The 20,551-nt window shown below is 35.2% G+C and overlaps 1 protein-coding gene across 3 annotated transcripts in view; it reads right to left on the reverse strand.

Annotated features, from left to right (window-relative positions):
• The window catches only part of DMD (dystrophin), a 2,234,319-nt gene that overhangs the window by 1,944,647 nt on the left and 269,121 nt on the right, over positions 1–20,551 (reverse strand). For all 3 annotated transcript variants that reach the window (XM_027096086.1, XM_027096084.1, XM_027096085.1), the window contains exon 2: positions 2,055–2,116. In XM_027096086.1, coding sequence (XP_026951887.1) covers positions 2,055–2,116 — 62 coding nt within the window. The remainder of the gene's footprint in view (positions 1–2,054; positions 2,117–20,551) is intronic.

Below are 20,551 nucleotides of genomic sequence, written 5' to 3' on the forward strand. Positions count from 1 at the left end.
AACTGTAATAGGTTTAGGGAGAACACTTAAAAATAAATGAAATAAGTGGGAGTTGAACTGCGGCGGCGGTGGGGGAAAGTTGGGGAAAAAACAGTAAATGCACTCATGCATATGATTATTCCACAGCTTTTAAAATAGGGGTGATCATTAGGGTAAGGAAAAATTGCTCTAAGACAGTGCCCACAATGTATTCATAGAAGATAGGGTATCAAACTACTGTTTGTATATTAGCACATAAATTGTGGTAAACAACACTTGGAAATGTCCATGTATAGAGGGTGATGATCAATTTAGATCTGTGGGAATGAGAATTCACAAGTGTTTATCATGTTTACACATCTAAATAACTAAAATAACTAAAATAAACTAAAATACTAAAATAACTCATTGGTTTATGAGTTATTTTATGAGTTACTAAATGAGTTACTAAAATAACTCATTGGTTTAATTCAAAGACAGTATTATGTTAAATTATTATTATGAAAAACTCTCTTTACAATTCTGATTTGTTGGTAGATTTCTTTGAAAGCTTTTATCTATGGTCTGCTACAAAGTTCTGAAATTAAGAAAATTTTAATGAGGCTACTAGATATAGCAGTTAAACCATATACACACAACCAATAAATCTTCTGAGAATTATGAATTCCTATCCTAAATATTTCCGAGTTTGTTTTTCATTTATTCTTCTTCATTTGTGTTGTTATAATTTATTCTTTTTTATTAATTCTGCCCCACTTAGTTAAAAAAAGTTGAGATTTTAAAAACATGTGTTTCATTCCTATGTTTGCTTAAAGTTCTGTAATAGCAATTTATTAATTAACTCAGTAAGTAAATATAAATGAAATTTGATTAGTTAAAATTCAGTAACTTTACTTCTTGCCAATACACTAAAGAGCACCTGGCAATATTCTGCTATCAAATACCACAAAGAATAGATGACACTCTAAAACCTTTTGTAGTAGTAAAGGGAACACTTCTTAGACTGCATCTCCCAGTGGACTGTTTTGGATCCATTACCAAGATTATTACATAGTGAGACAGACCCATGGAGAGAGTAATTTATATATATATATATATATTTATATATATATATATATATATATATACACACACATACATACATACATATATTAAGAGTGTCAGGCACTGCGCTAGAAATTTTCACATATAGTGCCTCTTTTAATCATCACAATAACTTGCAAAATAACCATTATCACCATTTTGCCTCTCTTAAAGCCTTGCATATAGGGTCCATATTTTATTAGCTTTATACTCCCACTCTCTGGATTTGATTTATTATACAGGTGCACACACACACACACACACACACACACACACACAAATACACAATAGAAGGATGAGGAAACTGACTTACAAAGCATTTGACTGATTTACCCAAATCCAAAATTATTAAATATAAATTAAGTCTCTCTAACCTTGAAATCCACATAAACCTCCTTAATACTGCACTCTTAAGGTAAGAATATTTCACTGTGTTCATATAAAAATTATCTAGAATTGTGTTATTGATCATGAATTAGTTGCATTTGCAAAATAAATAAATATTGAGTGTGGACTGATGCTTACAGAAAAAGAGAACCAACTTATAATCTTAAATTACTTCACACATGCTCTAAGTGATAGAGGCCAAATAGCCTATCAGATTTTCTTGAACTTTGTATACATCAAGAACGACCAAGAGAATAATCATTTTCAGAACAATAAAAATTCCTCATATCTTCTTCTAGTGCATGACATATACTAGCTACTTGATGGAAGACTGCTGTTAAAAATCCTCTGATGACTGATGTTGTTAAAGAAACTCACATTATCAAGAAGAACCAAAGATACATTTTATCAAATTAAATAATTTCTTTTTACCATGTATTCTGCTGCTTCTTAATTAAAAGTCAACATAATATTCCCAGATTTGCACAGCTAAAGTAAAAAGACTATGAGAAAAAACAATATGGACATTTAAATTGCACAGATACATAGTTCATTTTGAAAATTCAGCATCACACATTAACAGAGGAGCAATAAAATGTCCTTACCTTAGAAAATTGTGCATTTATCCATTTTGTGAATGTTTTCTTTTGAACATCTTCTCTTTCATCTACAATGTAAAAAATATATATAATATATAAAGAGCTAAGAAGCAACTCTGGATATCACTTATATTTTACAACCAAAATAACTTTCAGTTATTATGCATTTGTCTGTTATTTCTTCTGAAAAACTATTCCTGAGCTTTTCCTCCTGCCCCTCTCCCCAGTCCATGAGGAAATTATTTTTCCCTCCTTTGTAATACCTACATACTCTAACACAGGCTGCTAACATAGCCTCTTCCCATTACAGGAGAGGTTTCCTGATGATCAGGAGCATGGCTTAGTTATCTCTGTACCCCAAAAGAGCTTCGCAGAATTCATGCTTCTAAAAATTATCTCTTTTTTCCAAAGCTGGAAGTTAGTATTGAGCCAAATGGACAGGAAAATCATCAATCTTGATTTATTAAAATGCTTCTTTGATGCTGAAGCCTATCTTTAAATTACGGCAAATGCAACCATATTGGTCAATGTTGAATAAACGAGTGCATGTGAGAGAGATTTAAAATTGAGAGATTTCATATTTTATTTACATAGGTCAAAAGAACCCTTATTGAAATGCCCTCATAAAATAACCTCATTTGCTCTCATATTACTTTTCAGTAGTAAATCTCCAATGCTTCTGAAAACAGAAGATATACAGTAAACAATCACTTTCCTATGACAAATGTATATATGCATTAAGATATCTGTTTATCTTTAAAGCATATTATTAATCCATAAGTAGATACTCTTAAGCAATATAAGAGATAATAGTGGAAAAATAATAAACCTAACACTGTTTTCTTAGATGAGAAAATGTCATTTAGCATCACAAAATACTTCTTTCTTATTTGTGTTACTCCCACAAGCTACTATGTATGGTCAAATATCAACATTATCCATACAGTATAGGATACAGGATAGCTATAACATAGAAGTCTTTCCTTTGTTGACAAGTGTGAATAAATAAAAATAGATACTACTAGTTTTCAAACCTAATCTAGCCTCTTTTGAATATTAGTTCCATAAATTCAATACTACCCTTCGTATAAAGATAATAAAAAATAAACAGAAGTTCAGATGATCAAGATTTAACCATTTTCACTAACTTGCTCTATAGGAAGACTGGTCTGTACATCTATTTCTCAATGACATACACATATATTCCTAAAAGTTAATAACATTATTTGCAATTCCACTTATTTTTTCTTACATGTGCATACATATCCTATCTGTCAGGCATGGGAGAGTAAACGAGTTATCTGAAAGCATTCATTCATGGGTTTCTAAAACATACCCAATCATCTTCACCAAAAGCTGAATAGGAGGACATTTTGAAGAGATTTGTTCCAGATGCTTTTAAATGAAAAGTGGGTAGTAAAGCAATTATTTTTATTGTTTTTGATTATATGTACAAAGAACAAGTTTTAGATAGGCCTTGAAGGCAGAAGGGAAACCTTAACATTATGTGCAAAATATTATGTATCTGCTGTGTAAATGGCACTAGATGTGAGCTTCATCATATAAACGCCTTCACTAAACGTCCTCTCATACCTCTTTTGCTTTCAAGGCAAGAAAAATGTGCCTTCAATGAATTACCTGCTAATGTTTTATTTTAGTATAGAAATATTTATTTTCTTTAACATGACAAATATTAATATTTTTATTATAATTATAAGATATAACATTTATTATTACCTTATTCACAAAGCTGTTTTACATATATCATCTCAATCAATCCATATGTAATTTACCATTTTATACCTGAAGAAAATACAGGCTCAGAGGGAATAAAGCTGATAAGTGACAGAGATGACCTTGCTATAGATTATTTGAATCAAAGTCCACGGCTTTTCACAGTGACCAGTTTACATTATAACTGCATAGATAATATGGAATGCTAGAAGGTGATCAGAGTCACAAAAGGTGAACACCACAAATACAAAATAACCATGAATTTAGAGCCTCTATTTTGAACAACCCAGGGGGTTCCATTACACTATAACCTATGTGAATGACATCCTGGAATTTTATAGTGCAAAACCTGCATGTCTGCATGGATTTATCCAGAAGTGAAAACTGAACCTTCTTTATGATGCCGGATGATTTGTTAGTTAATATTTTATATAATAATGCTCCTATATTTGCTAATTAATATTTGGTGTTTTGCTTTTTGTCATATATTAATATGATGAAATTTTTTTTTTTTTTTGCGGTACGCAGGCCTCTCACTGTTGCAGCCTCTCCCGCTGCGGAGCACAGGCTCCAGACGGGCAGGCTCAGCGGCCATGGCTCACGGGCCCAGCCGCTCCGCGGCATGTGGGATCTTCCCGGACCGGGGCACGAACCCGTGTCCCCTGCATTGGCAGGAGGACTCCCAACCACTGTGCCACCAGGGAAGCCCCGAAAATATTTTAACATACAAAAAATCACCAAAAGTTTTGTGTCTGTACATTACAATCCCCCAAAACATGTATTTTACTTAGCCACAGTAATATTCTTTTTTTCACTTATTTTATCATAAATATCACATGCGCTGCCCTTTCATTTTGTTTGGTATTAGAGATTCCATCATAATGAACATCTTTACGCATTCTTTTTCAGCTTCTGCTATATAATAGCCTTAGAAGAAATTACTGGGTCAACGTTATGGAAACTTTTATGGCTTTTACTAAATATTGTCGTATTGCTTTCCCAATGGTCATACCAATTTTTAGTGGTACCAGAAACAATGAGGTTATGCTGTTGAGAAGAAGTTTTTTGCTTGTATTTTTAGACAAATGCTGTTTTATTAGATACAAGGAGAGAGCTGATGCTTGTTTCAATTTGAATCTGTTTGATTACTAATGAAATAGAACACAATTTATAATTTATTTATTCTGTATGTTTCTACTTTTGTCAAAATACAAAAGTAGAAACATACTTTTTACGTTTAAAAAACATAAAAAGTTTATATCTTCTGCTCATGTATCTTGAACACTTGATAAATTAATTGGAATGAGGTCATAAATTAGTAGTTTTTAAACATTTCAAGACATGGACTCCATCTGATAAAAATAATGATCATTTTCTACAGAAATAAATGCCTATACAGACATATTTACATACAGTTTTATGGGGTTCACTGATATCCCTGCAAAAGATTCCTATTACCATGAAATCCAAGTTAAGAATCACTATTGTAAATTAAGCTACTTACTCATAGTCAATGAATGAATATATGTTCCCAAGTGGTCCTATTTTTTTTCAATTTTTGTTTCATTTATACTATGCTAAAAGTTTATACTTTTATATATTTGAATCTATTTCTACTGTAATTTCTCAAATGACTTAAAATTTGATCATTTAAACATGATCAGCTATATATCCATAGTTAATCTAAAATTGATACACATAAACCTATAAATATATAAATTGTTATCAAGCTTATAGAGACTATTTCAATACTTTAATAAAATATATGTTGCTGTCGACACACAGTCTATAGTAAGAGATATTAATGTGAAATCATCAACAAAGAGAATGAGAAAAGAATAAAGTGAAATCTGTTTTATTAGGAAGTGATTATCTATGAACTCCTGTTTAATCATTTAAAGAAGCACATATTCTATTTCATTTCCTCGAGGGTTTGTTTATGACTGATTTTCTTTTACTAATAAAAATATGCCTGAGTATAACAATGTGAGAAGCAAGGAAGAAAAATCTCTCTTAGATAAATTTACTTGAAAACCGTTCCCTGGAGATATCAAAGAGTGAAGAACTACTACTTCATAACTTGCAAAAAGTGAGGAACATTTTATTTTATTCTCTCTGTGGGGAAAGCCGTATAAAATTCCCTTTCTGCCATACATAAAAACTATATTTCATCTCAGAATCAATTAACCCTTTCTAATAAAGTCATTTTTTATTCAATAAATCTGGTCCTTCATATTTTCTAAGATTAGTGCAAAAACCTTTTGCCCTGTTATTACTTTTTATATTCCTGAGACCCTCAACCCCCTATAAATGTGGGATAATTAAATTGGGATATTAATGATTCACAAGAGTGAGGTACTGCACAAAAATGATATGGGCAAACTGAGAGAACACGAAATCAGGGCAATAGGCCTCAAGTTACATTGCAGGACTTATTAGAATGGTGGCCTTTATCTGTGAAATGAGGGTATTAATTGCCTTTTAACTCATGGAGCTGTTGTTAAGATGTAATGAAATCATTTATTTATGCAATAATTTATAGAACAATTGTATACAGAATGCTTAGTATATGCTCGTCACTGTACTAATTACCCAGAAGATAAACAAGACTCATCTTTACCAAAGTTCACGGTATAGTAGAAAATAGACATATCATGGGTAAATATTAAACATTTTATATAATTAAGGATACATATGTTCAAAGGGTACTATGGGAGCACAAAGAAAGGGATATGTAGCCGCATGGATGTTAGGGAAGACATTTTCTGGAAGGTGATGGCTAGGTTTAATCTAGAAAGATGAGCAAAAATAAGGAAAGAAAAAAGGTGCAAAGGGAAAGATGAATCTTTCTGAGGAGATAGCAAGAGCAAAGGCAGGGAGGTAAGAAACCAAAAGAGCATGCTCTTCATTATACACAATTCAGTTTTCTTGCACTCTAAAGTGTGAAGAAGAGGAGAGCATGGGATAAAATTATAAAGGGAGTTGACAGTGAGATCACGGGAAGTCTCCATGATATGACCCCTTATATACTATCACATAAGGCAACATGAGTGAAAGTATTTAAAAATGGGGGAAAAAAAACCCACCTAGTTATAAGAACACCAAGAATTATCCTCATTACACAGGGCAGTTAATAACAATCTGTGCCAGAAAAATATTTTAAAAAATGTCATTTCCTTGGGTGCTAGTTAATATGTTAACTGAAGATTCTCATCACTTAAGTTACCCAGAAAATATGTTTAGGAGGAGAAGGAAATATTAAAGTTGAAAACAGTTTACAAATATACATAGGGAAGAAAAATGAAGGGATATGAGTTTATTTCACCTTAAAGAGCAAACTATTAAGTAATGTGTAAGAGTTAATTAGGGTCAGTCCATTCTCTGCTTCCACCAAAAATGAGAAAAAAAGAAATGTGAGATACGGAAGACTAATGGTAAACATTAGATAGGATTACGTGATACTGTGGAACATTATGAAGGAAGGCTCCAAACTCAGGACATATTTAGAAAGTGGATTTACCATGTTAATAATGCTACAAAATGGCAATGCAAAGTGGAGAAGAGTAGAATGGAAAATGACATGAAAAATGCTTCCATTATATCTGAGTCATAGCTTTTGATCATAGGATTATAGAATGCTAGCGCCGAAGGTGACATTCATGATCATTTTATAATGAGGAGGTCTAAACTAATTAAATTACTGTATAAAGAAGGGAAAAACAGTGTCGAAGAGGTTTCCTCATTTCCCACTCACTGGACAGTCAGTGTAATACAGTTTTCACTGCTCATCATCCTATAAAAGTTTTTCTTAATAACATCACCTATACCCTTTCTAATTTCCAAGACAGTGACTGTCTGGATTATAACTGTCTTTCCAGCACTAAGCATTGAAAGTGTTACACAGTAGAGCTCAATAAAGGTGTTCTTAAGTTAACGAAGACCAAATTTACTTTTCAGACCTCTTCTCATTTTTCTTCTCTGCAGATATTCATTCTGTTAACCTGTGGTAGAGAGAATAATGGTCCCCCAAAGATGTCCACATCCAATCCCCAGAATCTGTGAATAAGTTTTATTAAAACTTGTTTTAAAATAGGTTAAATTTAAATTATTTTAAAACTCTTTGTTAAGGCAAAGAGAATTACAGTTGCAGATGGAATTAGATGTGCTAATCAGCTCATTTTGGATAGGGAGATTATCCTGGGTTATCTGGGTGGGCCCAGTGTAATTGCAAGTGTCCTTGAAAGGGCAAGAGGGAGGCCCAAGGGGGCGAATCAGAGAGATGGCAGAATGAGAAGGACTTGGCCCAATGTTGCTGGTTTTGAAGATGGAGGAAGAGCCTCTAGAAAATGGAAAAGACAAGGAAAGAGATTCTCCCCAGGAGGCTCCAGAAGGCACACAGCTCTGCTGGCCCTTAATTTTAGCCCACTGAGGCCAATTTCAAACTTCTGACCTGAAGTTCTGAAGAACTGTTCGATTATAAATTTGTGTTATTTTAAGCCACTAAATTTGTGGTAATTTTTATAGCATTAATAGGAAACTATTACATAACTTTCCTCTTTATGACTATTACTTCAAGCAAGAAATACATACTGATATCTACTAGGTGGTAGAAATTCAAGTGTGTAAAAGATAAAGTTCCTACACTTTTGGCCTCAGAGCACAGTGAGAGAAACATACCCTAAAATGAATAGACAGTAGATACACAGATAAGTTCCCCAATAGGGAAAATACAGGGTTTCCTCATAAGCCTATAGGAAGGGAACTAACCTGAGAAACTCAGTGCTTCATTGATGAAATGACACCTTAGCTGAGTTCTGAATGTTAATCAAGAGTACAGAAGCAGACAAGGTGGAAAAGAACTCCAGACAGTAAAAAGAGCAGGTGCAACTATCAGTATGTGAGAGACAGAACATGGTCCTTTCACAGAACTAGAGATAGAGGACAAAAGTGGCAGAGATGACTCTTAAAAAAAAAGAAATAATCATCAGCCTAATTATAAAGAGCCTTAAACTGTAGCTAGACGGCAGTTAGAAACCAAACCAGAATTTTAATTAGGGGAGGGGCAATATAGGTTTGTTTTTAGAAATGGATTTCACAGTATGGACAATATATTGGAAGAGGTTCCTGGAAACGAGACCAATTAGCTGGTTATAACTGAAATCCATGTGAGAAGTGATGATGGTCTGTATTGGTGATAGGACTGGAGAGAGGTAAATGCAGGCAAGATGTATTTAATAGGTATTACTGATAAGAACTAACTATTAATTAGTGTGAAGGTAGTGAACTGCGGAGAGGTAGAGCCAATCATATTACTCAAATTGGAGGCTAGAGATCTCAGGAAGAAGAGCCCTGGGTCTGTATATATAGTGAGGAATGGAAAGAATTGGGAAATATTGAGTTTGGGGTGTTTTGAGACAAGAAGGATATGGGTAGTAGGTAGTTTGATACAGGAGCCTGAAGTGCAAGAGATAAATCTGAGTTGAAAATAAAATGTGGGAGTTCATATATATGGAATTCAAGGGAAAAAAATGTCATGAAGAACCTAGGGGTAAGACAGGAATAAAGACACAGAGCTACTAGAGAATGGCCTTGAGGATACGGGGAGGGGGAAGGGTAAGCTGTGACAAAGTGAGAGAGAGGCACGGACATATATACACTACCAAATGTAAGGTAGATAGCTAGTGGGAAGCAGCTGCATAGCACAGGGAGATCAACTTGGTGCTTTGTGACCACCTGGAGGGGTGGGATAGGGAGGGTGGGAGGGAGGGAGATGCAAGAGGGAAGAGATATGGGAACATATGTATATGTATAACTGATTCATTTTGTTATAAAGCAGAAAGTAATACACCATTGTAAAGCAATTATACTCCAATAAAGATGTTAAAAAAAAATGTGGGAGTTACAAGCCAACCGGCATGTAGTAACTGAAGCCCCTATAGTAAATGATACTACTAGAAAGAGTGCACAAGCTTTCTGATCTTCTGAAATATCACTGATTCCTGGTTCTCTTTCCAACACAAGGGCTGTCTCGTAATCTGTTTCACTGATTTGTTCGCCTTTCATCCCAGAAATGTTGGCATTCTCCAAGGGTTCTAGCTATCCTTTGTATCTTCTTGCCTTGGTCTATTATGCTTATTCTTCCTAAGCAAGGAAACTTCCTCTCCCTCCCTAACCACCACTGTATGTTGACACTGAAGATACCTAAAGCTATATTTTTCACTTTGATTAATGTCCTGATCTTCACACTGACATAGCTGACTCTAGTTTATACCTCCACTTAGATGTCCTGCAGGTACCTTAACAATATCATTCATCTTCCCAAATAAATTCATGTATCCTACTCCTCCTGCCAATTAATGGCCCCGTCATCCATCTAGTAACGAAATAAGTAACTCTTGAGTTATTATGCAAGTTTGAAAAATGCTTGCCCTGAGGTTAAAAGCCAGATATAAGGGGCTTCACGATTTGACTCCAAATGCTTTTCTAAACTTAGTATCTGTCATGCCTGTTGGCACTCACACATACCCCTTACCCCTCGGCACACATACCTACCAGGTCTACCCTAGCCACACAAGCCAAATGTCTCCATGAATAAGCCACACACTTTCTCACGTGCAGTCCCTTGTTCATGCACTCACTGGAATGTGACCTGAGAACTCTCACTCTTAAGATCAAGTTTAAATGTCAAGTTCAAATGTGAACTTAAGATCAAGTTCAAATTATGTCCTTGACAGAAGTCATCAATCAATTCTTCTGATATATACCTACACTTTAGCATTTTTCAAACTGTATCATTAGTATATGGGTGTGTGTGCATGTGTGTGTATGTGTGTATACACACACACAAATACTTCACTCTCTTCTATAAAGCACCTCACATACCACCTATCACCCCCTATATGTGACCACACTTAGATGGGAGGACTATTATGTCTTTGTAATTCCTGGCGCTCAATACGGTATCTTCAAGCACAAATACGTACTTAATAAGAATTGATTGACTAAATCAAATGATTAATTATTCCATAATTAAATCCCACAACTAATGAGTCTCGAGCCAATGTTCTTTCCCTCCACTTTGCTCAAACTGCTCTGCTAATTATAAATTTTCTGTCTTAATCATCACTTCATTTCCAAAAAAATTCATTGTGCACCCACTAGGTATAAAATCACTTTTCAATATCTTCTCTCAAAATTTGGTATTTGGATTGAAGAACTTATTTTCATCACAATGTAGAATGAATAATAGAGATAGAGAATATTTATTGCAAAAAATATGCCTTGATTTTTCTGGGTGAATTTCATTCTGGAGTATGATGAAATTGCCCTTTACTTCATCTTGACTGTTGTGGCTTCTAATACAAAGTAAGATGCTATGGATGACCTGTCTGACCCTTTACCTCTCCTGTAAATGTTACTTCTTTCTCATGTAGGTCAACCTCTTTTTATTGTAGGGAGTTGATAGATCCAGATAATAATTTGAACAGCTGTGTCAGCTCATATCACATAAAAGTTCCCTCCCATCCCCTGGCATTTAATCATAACATTTATGCTATATTAGCAAACTGCAGTTATGGCCAGAACCGTACATAATCACACAATTGCATATTCATAAAAATAATCAGTAACACCATATGTATTGAAAACCCAATGCAAGAATTGTAGAAACATGTTGATGATGGTTATAGAAGTTATCATGAAATAGGCCTAATAACAATGAGGTAGAAGTATCATATTCAAATTGAAGAGAAAATCAGAACTCCAAGAGTGTATGAAAAGGTACTAAGTGGCATGAGTTAGAAAAGGGAGTGCCATGTGGTAGGTGGTGCAAATTGTTCATTCTTGTTCCCTTCAAATTCCATGCTGACACCAAGAATATGTCTCAGCTACAGTATAGGTCAGTGGTTAAACACATTTGCTCCAGCAGCAAGTAGCTTGGCTTCAAACCCCAGCTCCACTTCTCACTAGCTGTAACCTCAGACAAGTTTCTTAACCTGTCTGTGTCTCATCACATCCATCTGTACCATGAGAATAAAAACACTGGTACAGAATTGTGAAGATGAAATGTGACAGACATATTAATAATGAAAACTTAAAGAAAAAATACAGAGAGAAAACCTATAAAACTTTATTCCTGGTTATACCACTACTTCCTGTGGGCCATCTGTATAAATTATATTATCTTTTAAAACAGACACAATTTCTAGGTGGGAGTCATGTTAACAATTAGTAAGATGTTTATAGTATTTACAAGTGTGCAGCAATTAGAGTCTTCTTGATTTGAAAGATAAAGAAAGAATATGAAATTGTATTAGTATAAATTATACCTTCTCATGACCAGAAGAATGAAATTTGTTTAACAATAATGGGAATAATGAATAACTCTGTGGTGCATTATAATTTACAAAGTGAGTTCAAATAGCTCATCTTGTTTGAACACAAATATGTGAACACAAATATGTAGACTTTCTGTGGGTAAAAATAAGTTACTATTAATTGGTATGCAGACTTAAAATATACTTTAGTAGTGTGTCATGAAAAAGATCACTTATTTTTGTTAAAAATAATCACGGACTAATTATGGCAGAATAAATCAAAATAGATCAAGGTCTCTTATGTAATTTAGAGGTGAAATTAAATATTTGGGTACTGTGGCAGAATCACTAACTAGATACCTGCTCTCATACCTCAGCCTAGTCAGTTTTAAAGTAATCTATCTACCAGAAAATTAAAAAATACATTATTCTATGGTATATATTTACCTATCTTAAAGGATTGTAAAATAGTTCTTTTCAAATAAAAAATAAAGCAATCAGCCAAATGTGCACAACAGTCATTTCCAAATGTCTGTATCAGTGAGATACGTTACAAACAGACAAAGGCTCAAACACAGAGTCCTTTTTTGGGTGCATTACGAAGGGATATTTAAATCACAAGGTACATCTGCTAAACTTGCACTATAAAGGTTAAGAAAATGGTAGAGTAGATATAGCTCGTGTCTCATGCTTTATTTTCTTGGCCCAACCCTGAATCTACCTGTCACTGTGAACAGATTCTGTGGATACTGAAGATTTCCCACCTCAAGCATCTGCATCTCTCTGCATCTTGGCATTAGGGCTTTTCCCCATTCTAGGAGAATCTGGTAAGCCCATCTGCAGGGCAGCGCAGAAGTGACAGAGATTTAATTTTCTCCAGGTGCAGTCCTCAGGAAATGAGGGACAGAAATCTATGGATAAAACCCCAGTAGACCAATTGTTGGCCATGTTCTCTCAGGTTCCTCAAGGGTTACACAGGACATTGAACTCAGAATGGCCCACAGTGGCCCCTCTACTGTCTGTTCTCCTTTCCCTCACTCACTTTGCCTATCCCTCCCTCATGATACTGGGGATCATTTCTCAAATGAACCACCTGCACTAGTACTTGTTTGAGTCAGCTTTTTGAGTAATGCAAACTAACCCACATGGGTATTGGAGCTAAATTACTTCACTTGGTTGTGTACTAGCTTCGTCTTAGGCATCTCAAGCAACACGAAGCCTCAGTTTTCTGGTCTGTTAAATGTAAATAACCACAGTAACAAACTCTTAGTTTTTTTTGTTTTTTTTTTTTGACAAAGTATCCTGTAAAGCATTAAGTGTAGTCTCTTAAGCAAAAATATAGTATAAAATAGGAGTCAATATAATTATTATTCCTAACTATGTATTTAATTGCATTAAAAGTTTGTGAGCAGGTAGGTAGATCGGATTATTTTTTCATGATTCATTTTTCCCTTTCCCTGCTTGCCATAAATCACCCTTGGTGGATTATACTTTCCACCTCACCGATGTGGGCCTTGTCATGTGTTTTGACCTGACCAATGAAACATGGGCATACCTGACAGCGTATCAGTTCTGAGCTAGGGACTAAAGAATCATGATGTATTTTCACTCCTCTTGGCAATTCTTCCCTTTGCCAATGGAAATCCTGCCTCATGTAGACTATGTTCCCAAAAGGGGATACATACATGGAACTGACCTGAATCCAATACAAAGATTGAAGCAGACACAGGAATAAGAAATAAATGTTCTTGTAAGTCACAGAGATTTAGATTTTTTTTCTTTTTACAGAGCAATATCCTAGAATAATGCTGACTAACGTAGCAGGTAAATTGTAAATGTGTCCTATAGAATAAAATACACAATAGCAGTATATATAACATCCTCATTTAAAATAGAGAGCTTTGTATTCGACTGTTTAAATCTAAATTTAATATAAACTGATGTATGGGCTTTACATCAAGTATTTAAAATTTTCTAAAAGTCTTCTATTTAGAATATATTATCTTTTCTTTCTCAGTCTTTCTCCTTACCATATCATTCACAGTTTAAACATCAATGCAAGCATGTTTTTCTTATACATGGTCAACTATCAGCATAGATTGAAATCAATCTAGAAGATGATTTATAGGGAGAGTATGTCCTAAGGAAATTCACTGGATGACTGCAACAGCAACAGTCAGTAGGAGACTGCTCAATTATACCTTGTGCCAAATACAGAAAGCACTTAAAACAGAAATAAAGAGTAATCGTTCATTCCTTCTTCACCAAATATGGAAATCTTAAGCCAGTGTTTGTGAAAGATCAAGCCAAAAAGTATAAATAAAGGCCAACGATTTTTCTAGCACGTATGGGAAATTTTGCAGTCCGGCAAAGAACATTAGAGTCTGTATTTTAGGAAAGATTTCAGAAAATTATTACTGATAATACAAAAGAAGTCCTTGGAGCTAATCAAAGGAGGAGACACTTTGGAGAGTTAATCAGGTGCCAATGCTAATAGATGACCCAAGTAGCAGAACACAGAAAGTACAGTCCCACAATCAATTTTTATTCATCTCGAGGTTGCTAACACTGATGACAAGTGGTTACTGACAGCTTCTTCCAAGATTTCTAATGAAAGATTTTTCTTTCTTTTTTTCAAGTTCATTACACCACTGGATTAAAAAAATGTATTTTTTTTCTTTTCTAAGATTTATGACAGGACCACACTGAGAACACTTCCCTCACTGCACAGTGCCAATGGATAAGTTTGATCTCTATGTCTCGACTTTAGTAATTTAAATAGATGTGGATTTAGGTTAGCATGTAAATTAAGTAATTGTTAAAAAGTTCCCAAACCAATGCCATTCTTTGCACTTAGGTACAATTGCGTTGAACTTGTAGAGGAAACTGTAACTTAAAATTATAAAAGGTTTAGAAATAGCAGTAAAAAGTTGGCTTCTTACAAAGATAGCATTTAACAAACAATAGAAGAGTTTGTGGTTTTAAAGGAAATTTTTGAGTCAAAAAAGAGTTTTCTTGATAATTTTCTTCACCTTATTTTTACAAATACTAAATTCTAGTCATTACAAAAGACTTCAGTCTAACTGGCAAATGATTTTCCCCTATGACCAGTGTATGAACAGTTTTATGTTTGTGTGTGTGTATGTGATTTTTCTACTCTCATATTTAGATTTGCATGAATTGCAGCAAACTGCAAACATTACTTTGTGATTAGAGAACATTAAATGATTACAAAGTAGAACCTCCAAAATATTCGAAGTTTATAAATTGAGTACATCATAATTTCCCAATTTTATGATTACTTTTATTATGCTAAGTATTTACCAAACAGATTATAAAGGAATGGCATTCCTGGGTTACAATAATATAGTGATTTTAGCTTTGAACCAGACTATCTCAGTTTGAATGTAGCTCTGCTACTTCTTAGGAGTGAGCCTCAGTTTCCTTGCCTGTAAATAATGATAATAATAATGCTGATGCTGCACTGTAATGAGCTTTGGGTGAATGTTCCCACTTGAACCTCTGGCTCTAATACTAACTAGCTCTGCTGAGTTCAGTTAATTATTTAGTTACCTGGAACCCAATTGTCTCAACTTAAAAAGAAGACAGGAGTTTGGAAAAGATAACTCTATGTGTTTCTTTAGATCTAAAATACTATTATCTGATTTTTTTAAGCTAATGTTTTTTCCAGGAGGCAAGATAGCATCTTTATTCAGCATACATGTTCTGGAGCCATACAGCCTGGATTCAAAGTCCAGCTTTGCTACTACTAGCTGGATTTCCTTGATTTATTTATATAACTTCTCTCTTTAGCTTCCTCATCTGTAAAATAGCTATAAAAAATAGCTTTCTCATAGTGTTTTTGTGAGGATTAAATGAGCCATTACCTTTAAAGAGCATAGAAGGTATCTGGACCAACATAAATAATCAACTTTGTTATACTTATCCTGAGAACCAAGGGCTTTTAATACAACTATGGGGTGAATTCTTAAAATTGTAAGCAAAATTTTATGAGTGTATACAAATAAGAGCCTGCAATCTTCAGCAGAGTCCCAGAGGGCTCTGTGGTTTGAAAAATGTTGGATGCAACATAAAGACAGTCTTCTGGCTCTTAAGCCTATTAATGATCCATGTTTTACTTCTTTCAAGAACACATGCATTAGCAGTAATAGGTCAACTTGTATTACTGTTCCTTAGACTGTGATTTTTTTCACTTCTTATCTAAGAAATGTCCTGTGCTTTTTCTCTCCTTAATAGAGCATTCTTTTTATGGATCTACACAGAGTAACTGCGTTGAAAAGAAGTATGGTTACACAGGGTTCAGCTACACTCGTTAACCAGCCTAAGAAATTGTAGGCTTTCTCCATATTCCCTCAGATATTGCTCTTTAATCATCTAGGTTTAGACACTTATTTTTTTCTTAGTTTCTTATACCTAAGTATACATAGACACAGTTTTCTTACAATCCAATTTGTTGCAAAGTCCCTTCTGAGAAGAGCACAGCTTCTTTTGTGATATCTTGTGATGATAAGTATTGACATAATACAGTACAGTAATTGAGACTCAGCAAGATTTGTCTGCTAACTGACTGTTCCAGACATTTATGCCTTAATTTGCTGTATATCTTTAATGTGCCCTTTTCTTTAGTTAAAGCAGTCCATGTCAATGAGGTAATCATTTAAATGATCATCCTCACAGCATATAAAAAGGCACCATGACATATAAGAAACAAATCAGTCCTCACTGCATAGAGGCAGTGGTTCACAGCTTGGAAACCAGTACTTTCAAAGCACAGTATGAAACTGTGAAAATAACAACCTCTCAGAAGAGATCAGTAGACAGAACCGATAATGGCTAAAAGAAGAACAGTATTGATTGGTAAAGTAATATGAAAAGAGAAAAGGTGCGTGTTAACTTAAACACTAAATTTGGACAAGTATTCATAGATTAGGAGAAAAAATTTCAAGATCAAATAAACGTCTTCAAAGATGAAAAGTGGTCTGAATGCAGTGCTTTCACTATCTGAGTAACTTAACTAAGGAGTCAAAGTTAAAAAAAAAAAAGAATAGAATTACTGTGATATTTTACTTTATTTTAATTGACGTACAGTTGATCAAGCGGGATTTATCCCAGGGATGCAAGGATTCTTCAATATGCGCAAATCAATCAATGTGATACACCATATTAACAAACTGAATAAAAGCCGTATGATCAACTCAATAGATGCAGAAAAAGCTTTTGACAAAACTCAACACCCATTTACGATAAAAACTCTCCAGAAAGTGGGCATAGAGGGAACCTACCTCAACGTAATAAAGGCCATATACCAGAAACCCTCAGCAAACATCATTCTCAATGGTGAAAAATTGAAAGCATTTCCCCTAAGATCAGGAACGAGACAAGGATATCCACTCTCAACACTATCATTCAACATAGTTTTGGAAGTCCTAGCCACGGCAATCAGAGAAGGAAAAGAAATAAAAGGAATACAAATTGGAAAAGAAGAAGTAAAGCTGTCACTGTTTGCAGATGGCATGATACTATACATAGAGAAGCCTAAAGATGCTACCAGAAAACTCCTAGAGCTAATCAATGAATTTGGTAAAGTAGCAGGATACAAAATTAATGCACAGAAATCTCTTGCATTCCTATACACTAATGATGAACAATCAGAAAGAGAAATTAAGGAAACACTCCCATTTACCATTGCAACAAAAAGAATAAAATATCTAGGAATAAACCTACCTAAGGAGACAAAAGACCTGTATGCAGAAAAGTATAAGACACTGATGAAAGAAATTAAAGATGATACAAATAGATGGAGAGATATACCATGTTCTTGGATTGGAGGAATCAACATTGTGGAAATGACTCTACTACCCAAAGCAATCTACAGATTCAATACAGTCCCTATCAAACCACCACTGGCATTTTTCACAGTACTAGAACAAAAAAATTCACAATTTGTATGGAAACACAAAAGACCCTGAATAGCCAAAGTAGTCTTGAGAATGAAAAATGGAGCTGGAGGAGTCAGACTCCCTGACTTCAGACTATACTACAAATTTACAGTAATCAAGACAGTATGGTACTGGCACAAAAACAGAAAGATAGATCAATGGAACAGGGTGGAAAGCCCAGAGATAAACCCACGCACATATGGTCACCTTATCTTTGATAAAGGAGGCAGGAACGTACAGTGGAGAAAGGACAGCCTCTTCAATAAATGGTGCTGGGCAAACTGGACAGGTACATGTAAAAGTATGAGATTAGAACACTCCCTTACACCATATACAAAAATAAGCTCAAAATGGAGTAAAGACCTAAATGTAAGGCCAGAAACTATCAAACTCTTAGAGGAAAACATAGGCAGAACACTCTATGACATAAATCACAGCAAGATGCTTTTTGACTCACCTCCTAGAGAAATGGAAATAAGAACAAAATAAACAAATGGGACCTAATGAAACTTCAAAGCTTTTGCACAGCAAAGGAAACCATAAACAAGACGAAAAGACAACCCTCAGAATGGGAGAAAATATTTGCAAATGAAGCAACTGACAAAGCATTACTCTCCAAAATTTACAAGCAGCTCATGCAGCTCAATAACAAAAAAACGAACAACCCAATCCAAAAATGGGCAGAAGACCTAAATAGACATTTCTCCAAAGAAGATATACAGATTGCCAACAAACACATGAAAGAATGCTCAATATCATTAATCATTAGAGAAATGCAAATCAAAACTACAATGAGATATCATCTCACAGCGGTCAGAATGGCCATCATCAAAAAATCTAGAAACAATAAATGCTGGAGAGGGTGTGGAGAAAAGGGAACACTCTTGCACTGCTGGTGGGAATGTGAATTGGTACAGGCGCTATGGAGAACAGTATGGAGGTTCCCTAAAAATCTACAAATAGGGCTTCCCTGGTGGCGCAGTGGTTGAGAGTCCGCCTGCCGATGCAGGGGACACGGGTTCGTGCCGCGGTCCGGGAAGATCCCACATGCCGTGGAGCTGCTGGGCCCGTGAGCCATGGCTGCTGAGCCTGCACGTCCAGAGCCTGTGCTCCGCAACGTGAGAGGCCACAACAATGAGAGGCCCTCGTACAGCAAAAAACAAAAAACAAAAAACAAAAAAACTACAAATAGAACTACCATATGACCCAGCAATCCCACTACAGGGCACATACCCTGAGAAAACCATAATTCAAAAAGAGTCATGTACCAAAATGTTCATTGCAGCTCTATTTACAATAGCCAGGAGATAGAAGCAACCTAAGTGCCCATCATTAGATGAATGGATAAAGAAGATGTGGCACATATATACAATGGAATATTACTCAGCCATTAAAAGAAACAAAATAGAGTTATTTGTAGTGAGGTGGATGGACCTAGAGTCTGTCATACAGGGTGAAGTAAGTCAGAAAGAGAAAGACAAATACCATATGCTAACACATATATATGGAATCTAAGAAAAAAAAATGTCATGAAGAACCTAGGGGTAAGATGGGAATAAAGACACAGACCTACTAGAGAATGGACTTGAGGATATGGGGAGGAAGAAGGGTAAGCTGTGACAAAGTGAGAGAGTGGCACGGACATATATACACTACCAAACGTAAAATAGATAGCTAGTGGGAAGCAGCCGCATAGCACAGGGAGAACACCTCTGTGTTTTGTGACCACCTAGAGGGGTGGGATAGGGAGAGTGTGAGGGAGGGAGATGCAAGCGGGAAGAGATATGGGAACATATGTATATGTATAACTGATTCACTTTGTTATAAAGCAGAAACTAACACACCATTGTCAAGCAACTGTACTCCAATAAAGATGTTAAAAAAAAAGCAACCCAAAAAACTACAATGAGGTATCACCTCACACCAATCAGAATGGGCATCATCAGAAAATCTGCAAACAACAAATGCTGGAAAGGGTGTGGAGAAAAGGGAACCCTCTTGCACTGTTGTTGGGAATATAAATTGATACAGCCACTATGGAGAACAGTATGGAGGTTCCTTAAAAAACTAAAAATAGAATTACCATATGATCCAGCAATCCCACTACTGGGCACATACCCAGAGAAAACCATAATTCAAAAAGACACACGCACCCCAATATTCATTGCAGCACTATTTACAATAGCCAGGTCATGGAAGCAACCTAAATGCTCATCGAGAGATGAATGGATAAAGAAGTTGTGGTACATATACACAATGGAATATTACTCAGCCATAAAAAGGAACGAAACTGAGTCATTTGTTGAGACGTGGATGAATCTAGACACTGTCATACAGAGTGAAGTCAGTCAGAAAGAGAAAAACAAATATCGTATATTATCGCATGTATGTGGAACCTAGAAAAATGGTACAGACGAACCAGTTTGAGACACAGATGTAGAGAACAAACGTATGGACACCAAGGGGGGAAAACCACGGTGGGGTGGGGATGGCG

The sequence above is a fragment of the Aethalodelphis obliquidens genome, unplaced genomic scaffold (genome assembly GCF_003676395.1).
Source record: "Aethalodelphis obliquidens isolate GAN/ISIS:26980383/991018 unplaced genomic scaffold, ASM367639v1 scaffold98, whole genome shotgun sequence".
Classification (NCBI taxonomy): Eukaryota; Metazoa; Chordata; class Mammalia; order Artiodactyla; family Delphinidae; genus Aethalodelphis; species Aethalodelphis obliquidens.